This window comes from Mandrillus leucophaeus, unplaced genomic scaffold (assembly GCF_000951045.1).
Source record: "Mandrillus leucophaeus isolate KB7577 unplaced genomic scaffold, Mleu.le_1.0 Scaffold925, whole genome shotgun sequence".
In the NCBI taxonomy this organism is placed as follows: domain Eukaryota; kingdom Metazoa; phylum Chordata; class Mammalia; order Primates; family Cercopithecidae; genus Mandrillus; species Mandrillus leucophaeus.
In genome coordinates, this window is record NW_012110086.1 from 363,255 (window position 1) to 378,764 (window position 15,510).

Consider the following 15,510-nt stretch of genomic DNA (forward strand, 5'->3'; position numbering starts at 1 on the left):
ATCCCATCCTATTTAACAGTCTTTCTACACCCCTTGAAAGTAAACTCACCAAACTTCTAGGTGGGAACCCCTTTCCATGTCTCTGCTATCTATGGGACCTTTACTTATTTGTTTAATAAATATTTTTGGGCACCTAATATGTGGCAGACACTGGTTTAAATGCTGGTCATTATGCCTATGTTCGTGTGATTTGCCAAAATATCAGTTTCATTTATAGGGTTCTTGGCCCCACCTTGGGCTCCATGCTGGGCTGAATCGTCCCTGTCATCTGGTTTGTGGCTCCCACAATTTGAGAAAAGGTTGGGAAGTGATTCAGAGACAAATGAGTGGTTAAGAGGCTGGCTGTGTCTGTTGAGGAATTGCTAAGAACACCCACCGCGGCTGTCTCCTGAGGGAGAATCAGCATGAGGTGCGGGTCTATCTAGAAAAGGGGTCTCATACAGATTTTCAGAGCTTTGTTCTCCAAGTCCACGTGGCATAGAGAAGTGTCAGGCATGAGGGAAACAGGTGAGACGTGGCAAAGCACTTCCTGACATACCTGCTCTCTCCCACCAAGTGATGGGTGGTTCCCCGGACCCACCCTGCGACCGGGCACTGGCTGCCTTGCCATGCCTGCGTGCTGGCACCTTGGACTTCAGAGCCTGGGGAATTCTCATGGCAAATCCCTACCTGATAAAACTCTGCTGGGGGAAAACAGGTTTTGGTGCATGTTCCCAGGAGTCACTGTTGAGGGTTGTGTTTTTTTTCCTGTGAGCCGTTGGCAGAAGCAGGCTCTAAGACTAACGTCAGAAGGGCAAGGGAGCTTTCTGTTAACTGATCGCCTGCAGAGGATCAGGGAGGAATTTCTGCTGGACTGCCTGCTCTGGTCCACCCTGGCCTCGTTTTCCATCTCTGGATCCTTCCAGCCATGCAAACATACACAGCGTTGCCATGGCGACTCTGAGACAGACACATGCTTGGGAGAAAAGCGTGAGGCAAAATCTCTCCTCTGATGATGTGCTGGGAGGGAAGGAGGCCTTGAACAGGTTTCAAAAGCACCTTGTTTCACCTCCTGATTTTCACACGAGAGCAGCTACCCCAACCATAAACGCAGTGGCCTCTTTTCTTCTGCTTTGCTTGCTGAGGTGACTGCAGCTCTGGGAGACCGGAAGAGGCTCCAGGATGAAAGAGCCTCACACCCTTAAACCCACCCTCAGAATGTGTTGCCAGTCATCAGCTGGGGACACCACTGGATGATCAGGCTGTCCCTGGTGATTAAACTCATTACGCTCCCACCAGGACCCCTCACTTGTCCTTGTGAGTTTCTGACATGGTCCTCCTCTGTCTCTTCCTCGCCAGCTTGGCTGTCACCCCTCAGGCTGGGGTCACTGGGGCATGGCCCACCAGCGGCCTCTCCATTCTGGCCCAGCTCCAGCCGTCCTGTGAGCTCAAGTGGACTCAGCTTTCCAGGTCGTCCTGGAGAGATCTGGTCATGACCACATCACTCTGGATTCTGGTGCATTTCCAGCATTTTTCCCAGGTGAAATCAGGCTTAAATGAATATTACGCAGTGACAGGAAAAACAGCTGCTGCCTAAAGAAAGAACACACACAGCAGAAGAGAAATGATGGTGGCGATGGAGGTGGGGTAGATGTTCAGTGGGGTCCCTGGAGGCGGGGGTGGGGTTGGGGGAACAGCGCAGGGTTTATTTGTCAGCCCCCACCATGCTGGGTGTGTCCCGAATGCCCGTTCTGATTACTTGGTAATGTTTTTTGGGTGCTGTGCTGAGAAAGTGTGCGAGGCTGCACGAGGTTTTGCAGTAGAGAGCCCTGGTGCTCCATGACCAATACCTGTGACTGGTGCAGCAAGAGGGACGTTCCTCCCCTGAAATGAGTGAGTGCATCTTCCCTGAAGGTGGGTGTGGAGAAAGTCCATCACCAGGGTCCTGTTTGGAGGAGAAGCAGCAGATCTGAATCAATCAACTTTCATCAAGTCACACCATGGCTCTAGGAGAGCCAGCCCACTTTGTCATCAAGCCCCACATTCCCTGGCTGGCTGACTTTCAGCCTCCAATTTGACCTGGCTCAGAGCAATTTCAACTCCTGTTCTCAGCACACCCCTCCTGCTGTGGTCGGGCACGTGGCCTTCTTAGTCCTTGAAGGTAGCCCCCAACACCTGTTTCCATGCTCTAGTCCAAGGCCCGCTCTCCTTCCTCTGGCTTCCCGAAATCCCTCACGTTGAAGGCCAAGTTCAGGACCATGTCCTCCACACACCTTGTAGACAGCACCACCCGTGGTGGTCTCTCCTCTTCTGCCCTTTTCTCTGTAGTCTGTGCATTCCAGATCGGCACATGAGCTTTTGTGTGTGTGTGTGCACAGTGACTCCTGGGAATGTCCAAGGTGCCAGCACACAGGCATGGCAAGGCAGCCAGTGCCCAGTCCCTCTCCTGGCTTCCTTTGTGTTAGGCACAGATGGGAATCCAAGGCAGAGATGATGTTCTGCCTTTACTTCATTGCTGGAGATAGGATCAGACTTGTGGGACCTGCTTGGTTACCACCTGCTGAGATTCTATTTTCTTTTATAATTTTATATGGTAGATGTAGCACACTCTTGGTTGCTTACCCAGTGTGCATTTCCCTTCTCTGCCTTGGATACAGAACCTAATTTTATTTCAGTTAGTGCGATGCCCAGTTAAAAGGCATCCTTTCCATTTTATTATAAAGCTAAGAGTTAACATTGAAATGTGAGCAAACGTGGACAGAGATGGATGTATTACAAATATTTTCTCCCAATGTGTGGCTTGTCTTATTTTCTTAACAATGTTTTCCAAAGACTAAAAGTCTTCCATTTTGATGACTTCCAGTTTATCGCTTTTCTCTCTTCTAGGTCATGTTTTCTGTGTCATATCTAAGAAGACTCTTCCTGACCCATAGTAACAAAGATTTTCTTCTAGGGTTTTTGTAGTTTTAGCACTTAGTCATAGACCTGTGATCCATTTTGAGTTCATGTTTAGATATGGTGTGTGGTAAGCATCAAGGTTCAATTTTTATTCTTAATGTATTGTTATTATTATTGTTTTTGAGACAGAGTATCGCTTTGTTGCCCAGGCTGGAGTGCAGTGGTGCAGTCACAGCTCACTGCAGCCTCAACCTCCCATTTTATTTTTGTTTTTGCAGTGATTCCAGCACCATGTATTAAAATCACCCAGAGTTTAACCTAGCATTAGAGACCTCTGTGGATTTGCTTAGGGAGTTTTGGAACACTTCAAGTTGCTTGGAACTTTTTGAGTGTATGTGCTCGTGTGATTTGGGGATGGAAGGGTGGTGGAAGTGGAGATGACTAACAGCTTTCACCAGATTCTGGAAGATGCTTATCTCCCAGAAGCTTAAACATCTCCACTGTAGTGTAACAAGCAAGGCCTTTTTCTTCACCTCACTGAACAAAGGGAGCTACAGAAGAGAGAAAGGGATGTCAAAGACTGCGTGTGAGCTGCTTTTGAGTTCCTGGGAAGAAAATAATATGAACTTTGGGGAGTAAGCCTGTAAAAACATACACAAATTATTCTTAATAATAGCATTAAAGCCAAGGCAGTAAAACTTTGTTAAATCTGATACTAGGCATCTTTAACATAGCACATAATTCAAAGCAACTGCATGGTTGTTTTAAGTTCATTCTTCTGGGCCGCTGTGTTTTAAATAGATGAACCTTACTGAGCAAGAGAGTTTAAAATCTAAGTTGAAAATGAAATTTTAATTAAGGGGATTTTGTGAATATGGCTAGAATGAGTATTCTGCATTCAGGATCTTATAGTCCCCAAATGTCAACTAGGTCTAATCACCAGAGATCATTGGCCCCCTCACTCTATTGGATTGTTCACAAGGCTCTGAAAACATGAGCTGCCTAACTCCTGGAGCTGCAAAATGTCCGTTTCCCTGGGCTAGAGCAGCAGCAGCCACTTCCCCATGAGGGTGAGGAAATTCAATATCTTCCTGATGGGAGACAGAGCCAGACTCCCACCGGCTGTTCTTTCACTCTAGCAGCTGCTTGCCCTACATTTTCCACGTTTCTGGTCAGGCCGCCCATCAGCCGACCCTTCCAAGTCACCGCTTCCTGAGAGCCCTCCAGTGTGACTCAGACCAATCCCATGGGGCTCCCTTGAGCCATGGAAGGCGCAGAACCAGAGAGCTGGACGGAATCTTGGACGTGAGCTGCTCTGAGCCCTTTCATTTTCAGAGAAGAAAATTGAAGCCCAGAGAAATAAGGCCGGTTGCCCAAGGTCACACAGTTAGAGGTAGAACTGAAACTAGATGCTGGGTTATCCTGACGTGAGGCCAACATTCTTTCTATGATAGACGGAGTAGAAAAATGGAAAAAAGCACAAACTTAGGGCTCAGACAGATCTAGGTTTGGATTCTGACTTTTTGTTCACAATCTGTGTTACTTTGCGAAAGGCACTTTAGCTTTCTAAGCTTTAGTGTCCTCATTGGAAAACAGAGATAAATATGCGGCAGATATTAAGTTCCTTTTCTGGACTGGCACATGCTATTTTTGGTTCTGAGTACATAGCTGGAAATGAAAAGAACCAAGTCCCTTGGCCCAAGGCATAGAACTTACATCCCAGTGTGTGAAGGATAATACCAGTGCTTCTGAGGTTATTGTAAGGATTCAAAGAGACAAAAAATGTGAATGTAAGCCCAGTTCCTGGCAGAGTAGGTATCTAGTAAATGGTAACAGCAATTATAATTATTACTTTATGTTCCAAATGTCAGTCTCCACAAAGAAGGCGAACTCCTGGGATATAAGGGTTCTGTCTCAGTTTCCTCACCAGCACCCCAGTATATAGGACCCCCAGGAAGCCCTGGCAATCTTCGGTGCTCAGAATCCTGCCCTAACCTACCGTCAAACCCTTAGTTCTTGCTTCTGAATTCATCTGACATCCTATTGACTGACCTGTATGCTACCTTTGCTTCTCAGCTGGGACTCCTTTGGAGAGCCTGAAAGGTGGTCTTGCTGGGACTGGAGACCACCTGTCAGCCCACTGTGTCCTGCAGCTTGGATCATCCCAATGGCCTGCTTAGCTCCCTTGTGCTCCCCTGGCCTCTGAGCCACAGCCATTAGATCCCGGCTCTGGCCTGCCATTTGGCTCCTGACCCCTCATGTGGGGTTGGCTTTCTCTCTCCTGTCCAGCCCCAGCCCTGCCTGGCACCTCTTGAGCTGCCAATGATGCAATTCCTATTGGTAGTCCAGCAAAAGGCCTTAGAGTTGGAAGCAGTTATACCCTGCCTTGGTCTCAACCATGTCGAAGTCCATAGTCCATTCTGAAGTAACAAGACTCACATGTAGGGAGAGAAGCCCTTGACTTCAAGGAACCACCCACTCTGTACTCTTTCCACCCTCCCCTCATATATGAAGCAAGGTGAGCCATGACTTGGGTTGATGGGTGTTGTGGCAACTTTCAGAAAAGAGAGGAAATGGAAATTTGAATGACCCATGTACACATAGCGGAATGCTGCAATCACCTGCCTTTCCTCTCACTGCCAAATCTCAATGGTGTTCTTACGAATTTTTCCTAATATATTGGAGTCTCCAATCCCCATTCAATCCCCAGGCTCTCCAAAGCAGAAGATATTGGGACTGGAAAATGAGCAATATATATTTAAGGGAGTATGTTTCTGTACAAGAAGCCAATTTCTGAATAGTTCATCCCTCCTCGCTTTCTCTTTAGTAAAGATAACTGAGACTCAGGTAATGATGGCCAACAATTATGAAGCACTCAGAGATCCTGTTCTAAGTAGTTTACATATATTAATCTATGTAAGCCTCAAAACAACCTTGTGAGGTAGGCACTATCAAAATTCACTTTATTTCAGATGAAGAAACCAAAGCACCAAGAGCTCAAGTAATTGGTCCTAGGACACAGAGCAAGGATAACAATGCTGGCAACCTGGCTCCTGAGCCATTATGCAATACCACCTATGATCCACTTTCTGCTCAGTAGCCCACACAAGAGAAATGTCTTTTATCTTATCTCAGACAAAAGCAGTAATTTAATACGAGTGTGCATTCCAGCCACATTTTGTTGTCAGAAACCGTTACCAGGGGCAGCAATGGAATGTGAGGCATGATGGTATGTGCCAGGCTGTGGTTTCTTTCCCTGTTGCATCAGGGCACCTCCTTTCTCTCTTCACTTGGAAAGTTAGGCTGCAGCCTGCTGTCTCTCCTCAGTGACAGCACTGAGGAGGACAGAGTGGGGAGGCCCTCTCTTTGCTCAGATTGTCTCTTTTCAAAAAGAACTTGGTTCCCAGAAGATTTGTAAATCGAGGTGTGCTTGAAGGGGAAGTGACAATTCTGATTGGTAAATCGGGGATCAGGAACTGGGCAAGTGCAGCTCAGTCCCTCCCCTCTCCTCATGCTCCTTGTATCTACCCAAGGCACTAACAGTCTCCTCTGCTTCTGCAGCAGAGATTTTAGAGCGTAGGTTCTGCTTTTGCTGATGGGATAGAACTGCTATGGCTGAGAGGTTAGGTACATTGGATTTCAGAGTTCAGTGTTAGGAAGCCTGTTATTGCTGCAAATTTAGGTTGTATTTTCTAACAATTATGTCAGTAATTAAGTTGATATTTGGATCTTCCAGCCTCAGTTGGTTCTAAACACAGACAAAGAAAAGAGCAGATAATTATTGTTCACCCCTCATTCCTAACCATTTCCTTTCCTATCACTGGAGTTGGCTGAATTGGTCATGAGATATAGTTCAAAAATACATAGGTACATTTGCACAAATATATGTAGAGAGCTAAAAACCAATAATCGCAAGCATTTCAAGGAAGGTTGTATGTGGTGGTTTCATTACTTCTATCAGTTGAGTCTACTGTGTTTGCAAGCTAAAATCTGAGAAGACTGAGTGTTCCAAAGTAAATTATCTATTGTCTGTGGGTCTAAGTTGTCTTTTAAAGCTGTCTTTTCAAGTAGGCAGAATAGATTGCAGAAATAGGAAAAGAGCAGTGGTAGTGCCAAAACAATGCTGGGCTTGGGTCAAAAACAAATACGAGCTTTGGTTAGCCTAGATTTGGTGACCCCATACCTTGGCACACAGGAAATAATTAATTAGAAAGATAAATAGGTATGTGTCATTTAAAAGAATGTGTTCACTGCCACAATTTATATAAAATAAATACCATGTTCCTGGGTTTCTATTTATAGCAGACATTTTCACATTCACCACCTCAGTTATTATCATGACCAACATTTTGAGGAAGCTGAGAAACAGAGATTGAGGTTAAGTGACTTGTATAGAATCATATAGCAAGAGGTGAGATTTGAACTCATGTTTATTCATAGCAGGGTATATCATCTTTCCACTATATGATGTTATGGACACAGAATTGCATTAAGTGTGGACATAGTCACTATTTTTAGGAAACTTAACACTTGAACTGAAAGGATAAAAATACACCCATGATAAGAAATTAACAACCAAATATGTTCAAAGAGCTAAAGGAAAGCATAAACAAAAAACTAAAGAAAATCTGGAAAACAATGCAAAACTGAAGTGAGAAGATGGAAATTATATAAAGGAACAAAACAGAAACTCTGGAGCCAAAAATATTGTAACTGAAGTAAAAATTTTAATAGAGAGATTTAACAGCAGATTTGAGCAGGCAGAAGGAAGAATAAGTGGATGTGAAAATAGGACAATTGGAATGATCAAGTCTAAGGAACAGAAAGAAAAAGAATTTTAAAAAGTAAAAAGAGCCTAAGGGTCCTGTGCACGCCATCAGGTGGACCAACATATGCACTGCATGAGTCCCAGAAGGAGAAAAGAGAGAAATTAATAGAAAGGTTATTTGATGACACAATGGCTGAAAATTTCCCCACTTTGATGAAAGATATGAGTCTACAAATCCAAGAATCTCAACAACTTCAAGTACAATAAACTCAAAGAAAATCACACTGACATGTTATCATCAAGCTCTAGATTCTTGAAATAAGCAAGAGATTGTGATTCATCGTTGTATTAGTCCATTTCCTTGCTGCTGATAAAGACATAGCTGAGACTGGGTAATTTACAAAAGAAAGGTTTATTGGACTTACACGTCCACATGGCTGGGGAGGCCTCACAATCATGGCAGAAGGCAAGGAGGAGCAAGTCGCATCTTACATGGATGGCCACAGGCAAAAAGAGAGCTTGTGTAGAGAAGCTCCTGTTTTGAAACCATCAGATCTCATAAGACCCATTCACTGTCACGAAAACAGCACAGGAAAGACCCGCTCCAAAGATTCAATCATCTCCCACAGGGTCCCTCCCACAACACATGGGAATTATTGTAGCTACAAGATGAGATTTGGGTGAGTATACAGAACTAAACCATATCAGTTATGCACATCGAGTCCTCAATAGAATTATTAGCTAATTTTTTATTAGATAATTTGGAGGTCAGATGGCAGTGACCTTAAAATGCTGAAGGAAAAATCCTGAAAACCAAAAATCGTGTACTGGCAAAACTGTCCTTTAAAAATAAAAGGGAAATTAAGCATTCTGGTAAACAAAAGATGAAGGAGCTCGTTTAAACTAGCACTGCTCAACAAGAAATGCTAATAGGAGTTCTTCAGAATGAAATGAAGGAATGCTAAATAGTAACTCAAAGCTGTATGAAGAAATAAAGATCTCCAGTAAAGTTGAAAATATGGGCAAATATAAAAGCTGATATTATTATCATTTTGACTGATATGTTTACTTTTTATTTTCTATAGAATTTAAAAGACAAAGGAATAAAATAATTGCAAATTTCTTAATTAGACAATGCATAAGATGTAATTTGTGACATCAGTAACATAAAAGAAGAGGGCAGAGCTACATAAGATTAGTTATGGTATGTGATTAAGGTTAAGCTAGTATTAATTCAAAATAAATAGCTGCAAATTTAGGATATTATATATGACCCCCATGGTAACCACAAAAAAAGTATCTGTAGACTATACAAAGAAGGAAATCAGAAAGGAGTCAAAATGTGTCGCTACAAAATATCAACTAAACTCATACAAGGCAGTAATGGAAAAAATAAAAGACAGAAAACAAATGCAAAATGGCAAGAGTAAGTTCTTTCTTATCAGTAATTACTTTAAATGTAAATAGATTAAATTCTCCAATAAAATGGCATAGATTGGCAGAATGGACTACAAAAAAAGATTCAACTATATGCTATGTGCAAGAGATTCACTTTAGATCTGAGGCGACAAATAGATTGGAAGTGAAAGAATGGAAAAAGATATTCTATACCAATAGTCACCAAAAGAGAGCTGGGTGGTTGTATTAATTCCAGGCAAAACAGACATTAAATCAAAAATTGTTCCAAGAGACAAAGAAGTATGTTGTATATTGAAAAAAGAGTCAATTGTCAGAAAAACGTAACAATTGTAAATATACACACATCAAGCATCAGTGTTCCAAAGTATGTGAAGCAAACACTGGCAAAATTGAAGGGAGAGTTCAATATTCCACTTTTAATAATGGGTAGAATAATCAGATAATCAGTAAGGACATAAAAGACTTGAACAACACTGTAAACCAGGTAGATTTAACAGACTTACATACAAAGAATACCACCCAACAATAGCAAAATACACATTTTTCTCAAGTATACCTGGAACGTTCTCCAGGATAGATCATATGTTAGGCCCCAAAATAAGTCTTAATATATTGAGAAAGATTCAAATCATACAAAGCATCTTTTCTGATCACAATGGAAACTAGAAAGAGAAGGAAAACTGGAAAACAGAAGGAAATATATGTGGAAATTAAACAACACATCTTTTTTTTCTAACCCAAGAGTTCATCCCAGCTTTATTCACAGTAGCCAAAAACAGGTAAAAATCCAAATAAATTTTCATCAACAGGTGAATTGCAGTCCATCCATACGATGGACTTGTTTGGACAATAAAAAGGAACAAATACAGACAGAAAACAACATTGATGAATATGAAAAAAATGGCATGCCGAGTGAAAAAAGCCAGACACACAAGGCTACCTCCTGGGTAAATCTATTTACACAATGCTCAAGGACAGGTCAAACTAATCTATGGTGGAGAAAAACCAGAACAGTGGGTGCCAGTGGCAGTGAAGGTGGATATAAATGAGATGGAGCAAGAAGGATCCTCCCAGATCAATGATGGACACATTTGTTAGATGTCCATGAGAGGTACAATTATGATTGAAGGATGTTACTGAATGCAAATCATTAAATAGCCGTTAATGACTATTCATCAATACTGGCAAACACTAAATACAAGCAATAACCAAATACTAGTAAACTAAGTTCAGGAGCATTTTTTAAACTTTTATTTTAAACATGCACAGCAAACCCCCCAGTGACATGCAATTTATGTGTATAACAAACTTGCACATGTACCACTGTGCCATGCAGGTTCACTATATAGGTAAATTGTCCACTATATAGGTAAAATACACATAATCATCTTATTGTAGAAGAATAATTTGACAACATTCAGCACCCTCTGAATTTGGTGTTTGGTGTGCAGTTTGTTTTGTCATCCAGGTAATAAATGTAGTACCCAATAGAAGTTTTTCAATCCTCACCCTTCTACCACCCTCTACTCTAAAGTAGGACCTGGTATCTGTTGTTTCCTTCTTTGTGCCCACGTGTACTCAATGTTTAGCTTCTACTTACATGTGCGAACGTGCAGTATTTGGTTTTCTGTTCCTATGTTAGTTCACTTAGCATCATGGCCTCCAGCTTCATCCATGCTGCTGCAAAGGGCATAATCTTGTTCTTTTTTATGGCTACATAGTATTCTGTGATACATATGTACCACATTTTCTTTATCCAGTCTACTGTTAAGCACTTAGGTCGACTCCATGTCTTTGCTATTGTCAATAGTGCTACAATAAACATACACACGCACATGTTTTTATGGTAGAATGATTTATATTCCTTTGGACATATATCCAATAATGGGATTTCTGGATTGAATGATAGTTCTACGTTCTTTGAGAAATTGCCAAATTGCTTTCCACAGTGGCTGAAGTAATTTACACTCTCACCAGTAGTGTATAAGCCTTCCCTTTTCTTCACGACCTCACCAGCATCTGTTATTTTTTGACTTTTTGTTAATAGCCATTCTGACTGGTGTGAGATGGTATCTCATTGTGGTTTTGATTTGCATTTCCCTAATGATCAGTGATGAGTGTTTTTTCATATGCTGGTTGGCTGCATGTATGTCTTTTTTTGCAAAGTGTCTGTTCACGTCTTTTGCCCACTTTTTAATGAGGTTCTTTGTCTTTTGCTTGTGTTATAAATTTTGTTTAAGTTCCTTATGGATTCTGGATATTAGATCTCTGTTGGATATATAATTTGTAAATGTTTTCTCTCATTCTGTAGGTTGTCTGTTTCTTCTGTTGATAGTTACTTTTGTTGTGCAGAGGCCCTTTAGTTTAATTAAGTCCCATTTGTCAATTTTTGTTTTTGTTGCAATTGCTTTTGTCATCTTTGTCATAAAATCTTTGCCAGGGCCTTTGTCCAGAATGGTACTTCCTAGGTTTTCTTCTAGGATTTTTATAGTTTTAAGTTTTACGTATAAGTCTTTAATCCATCTTGAGTTGGTTTTGTATGTGATGTAAGGAAGGTGTCCAGTTTCAATCTTAGCCAGTTATCCCAGCACCATTTATTGAATAAGGAGTTCTTTCTCCATTGCTTGTTTTTGTCAACTTTGTTGAAGATCAGATGGTTGTAGGCGTGTGGCTTTATTTCTGGTTCTCTATTGTGTTCCATTGGTCTATGTGTCTGTTTTGGTACCAATACTGTGTTGCTTTGGTTACTATGGCCTTGTAATATAGTTTGAAGCCAGGTAATATGATGCCTTCAGCTTTGTTCTTTTTGTTTAGAATTGCTATTCAGGCTCTTTTTTGGTTCCATATGAATTTAAAAATAATAGTTTTTTAAATAATTATGTGAAGAATGTCATTGGTAGTTTGATAGGAATAACATTGAATCTGTACATTGCTTTGGGCAGTATGGCAATTATAACAATATTGATTCTTCCAATCTATGAGCATAGAATGTTTTTCCATTTGTTTGTGTCATCTCTGATTTCTTTGAGCAATGGTTTGTAATTCTCATTACACAGATTTTTTTTTTTACCTCCCTCGTTAGCCATATTCCTAGATATTTTAATCTTTTATGGCTACTATGAATGGGATTGTGTTCTTGATTTGGCTCTCAGCTTGGATGTTGTTTGTGCATGGAAATGTTGCTGCTTTTTATACATTGATTTTGTATCCTGAAATTGCTGGAGTTGTTTATAAGATCTAGGAGCTTTGGACAGAGACCACTGGGTTTTTTAGTTGCAGAATCATATCTGCAAACAGAGGTAGTTTGGCTTCCTGTCTTCCTGTTTGGATGCCTTTTAATTCATTCTCTTGCCTGATTGCTCTGGCTATGATGTCCAGTACTATGTTGATTAGGAGTGATAGTGATGAGAGTGGGCATCCTTGTCTTGTTCCAATTCTCAAGGCTAATGCTTTCAGCTTTTGCCCATTCAGTATAATGTTGACTATGGTTTTGTCATAGATGGCTCTTATTATTTTGAGATACGTTCCTTCAGTGCTTAGTTTTTTGAGGGTTTTAACATGAAGGGATGTTGCATTTTATCTGCATCTATTGAAATGATCATGTGGTTTTTTGTTTTTAGTTCTGTTTGTGTGATAAATCACATTTATTGATTTGCATATGTTAAATCAACCTTGCATTCCAGGGATAAAGCCTACTTGACCTTAGTGGATTAGCTTTTTGATGTGTTGCTGGATTCAGTGTGCTGGTAATTTGCTCAGGATTTTTGCATCTATGTTCATTAAGGATGTTGGCCTGAAGTTTTCCTTTTTTGTTTTGTCTCTGCCTAGTTTTGGTATCAAAATGATGCTAGCCTCTTAGAATGAGTTAGGGAGGAGCCCTTCATCCTCAATTTTTTTGGAAATAGTTTCAGCAGGAATGGTATCAGCTATTCTTTGTATATCTGGTATAATTCAGTTGTGAATCTATCTGGCCCAGGGCTTTTTCTGGTTGATAGGCATTTTATTACTATTCAGTTTTGGAACTCACGATTGGTCTGTTCAGGGTTTCAATTTCTTCCTGGATTAATCTTGGGAGGTTGTATGTTTCCAGGAATTTATCCATTGCTTGTAGATTTTCTGGTTTGCGTGCATAGAGGTGTTCATAATAGTCTCTGAGGGATTTTTTGTATTTCTGTAGGTTCAGTGGTAATGCTCCTTTGTCATTTCTGATTGCACTTATTTGGATCTTCTCTCTTTTTCTCTTTATTAGTCTAGCTAGTGGTCCATCAATCTTAATTATTCTTTCAAAGGACAGACCCCTGAATTTGTTGATCTTTTGTATGGTTTATTGCATCTCAAGAGCATAGTAAAAGGATTATACTCCTTGATCAAGTGGGTTTTACTCCTACAATGGAAGGATGTTTCAACATCTGAACATCAATAAATGTAATATACCACATTAATAGAATGAAAAAAATACACATAATCATCTTATTGTAGAAGAATAATTTGACAACATTCAGCACCCTCTCATGATAAGAAAAGACTCAAAGACTAGGAATAGAAGGAAACTATTAGTAAAGGCCATATATGAAAAACCCATAAGTAATGTCATACTCAATTGTGAAAGACTGTAAGCTTTTACTTTAAGGTTGCAGGAAGAAGATATGGATGCCTGCTTTTGTTATTTCTATTGAACTTAGTATCAGAAGTTCTAGACAAGCAATTAGGCAAGAAGAAGAAATAAAATGCATTCGAATTGGAAATAAAGAAGTAACATTCTCTCTGTTTGCAGCTGATATGATCTTATATGTAGAAAACCCTAAAAATTCCAAACACAAAACAGAGCTAATACATGAATTCATTAAATGTGCAGGATACAAAACCAATGCATAAAAATCAATTGCATTTTTATTTACTGGCAATGAATAATCCAAAATGAAACTAAGAAAACAATTTCATTTCTAATAGTATCAAAAAGAGTGAAATATTTCGGGATACATTTAAACAAGGAGGCAAAAGACTTGTATGATGAAAACTAGAAAACGTTGCTGAAAGAAATTAAAGAAGACGTAAACAAGTGGAAAGACATTTCATGTCCATGAATTGGAAGACTTACTATTGTTAAGATGACAATACTACCCAAAGAAATCTGCAGACATAATATAATTCTTATAAAATACCAATGGCAGGTTTCTAAAAAATAGAAAACCCCGTCCTAAAATTCATATGCAATCTCAAGAGACTCTGAATATTATTCAGCCTTAATAAAAAATGAAATTTAGCCAAGAAGAAACGGGTCATACTAACGCATCCAAATTCTTTTTTTCTTTTCTTTCTTTCTTTCTTTTTTTTTTTTTTTTTTGAAAAAATCTGACTCTGTTGCCCAGACTGGAGTGCTGGAGTGTAGTGGCATGATCTTGGCTCACTGCAAACTCTGCCTCCCAGGTTTAAGCGATTCTTGTGCCTCAGCCTCCTGAGTAGCTGGGATTACAGGCATGTGCTACCACCCCTGGCTAATTATTATTATTATTTTTTTTAGAGACTGGGTTTTGGCGTGTTGCCCAGGCTGGTCTCGAACTCCTGACCTCAAGTGATTTGCCTGTCTTAGCTTCCCAAAGTATTGGGATTATGGGCATGAGCCACCACTCCCAGCCTCATCCAAAGTCTTTTTTCTCATTCTCCTCTGTGGTCAATAGCATCCAGAGTCTTGGCAAGATGGCCAGCTGAGCTTTGTGGTCCATATGTGAAATCACATGTGGATTCATATGCATAAACCTTAGAAATAGTACGCTAAGTGAGATAAGTTAGACACAAAAGGACAAATACTGTATGATTCCACTTATATGAGTATCTAGAAAAGGCAAATTCATAGAGACAAAGTAGATTCGAGGTTACTATGGGCTGTGGGTAAGGGTTAAAAATAATCTTGGGAGTTATTGTTTAATGAATATAGAGTTTCTGTTTGAAATGATAAAAAATTTCTGGAAATGGATAGTGGTGATGATTTCACATCATTTTGGGATGTGCTTAATGCCACTAAATTGTAAAATTGTACACTTAAAAGTAGTTAAAATGGTAAATGTTATGTTTACTTTACCGTAGTTAAAAATCTCAGAAAGATTAACTCTCACTTAAAAGACAGCTATAATGTTACGAGTAATATTTTAATTTGTATTTTCTGAAGAACAATAGATCATACTAAATCATCCAAATTCTTTCACCTGTTCTCCTTTATGATCAGTAGCATCCGTGGCCTTTGCAAGATGGCCAGCTGAGCGTTGTGGGACAGTCGGTCCCATATGTGGGGCAGTTCTGTCATTCCTTCAACTCCCCACCTGTCATATATATGAGTCTAACATACTGATATTTGCTTTAAAACATACATATATATATTTAGGTTTTGCAAATTGGGATGTGGACAAACAGTACATATATATAATGCAGCAGCAATTTTTAAAATTACT

The 15,510-nt window shown here is 40.1% G+C and overlaps 1 protein-coding gene across 1 annotated transcript in view; it reads left to right on the forward strand.

Annotated features, from left to right (window-relative positions):
* Window positions 1-1,309: 1,309 nt before the first annotated feature.
* Window positions 1,310-15,510, forward strand: part of LOC105531976 (chromosome unknown open reading frame, human C11orf44) — a 37,710-nt gene continuing 23,509 nt past the window's right edge. Inside the window, 1 exon segment of the mRNA XM_011970035.1 lies at window positions 1,310-1,519. Within this exon segment, the coding sequence (XP_011825425.1) occupies window positions 1,310-1,519 (210 nt within the window).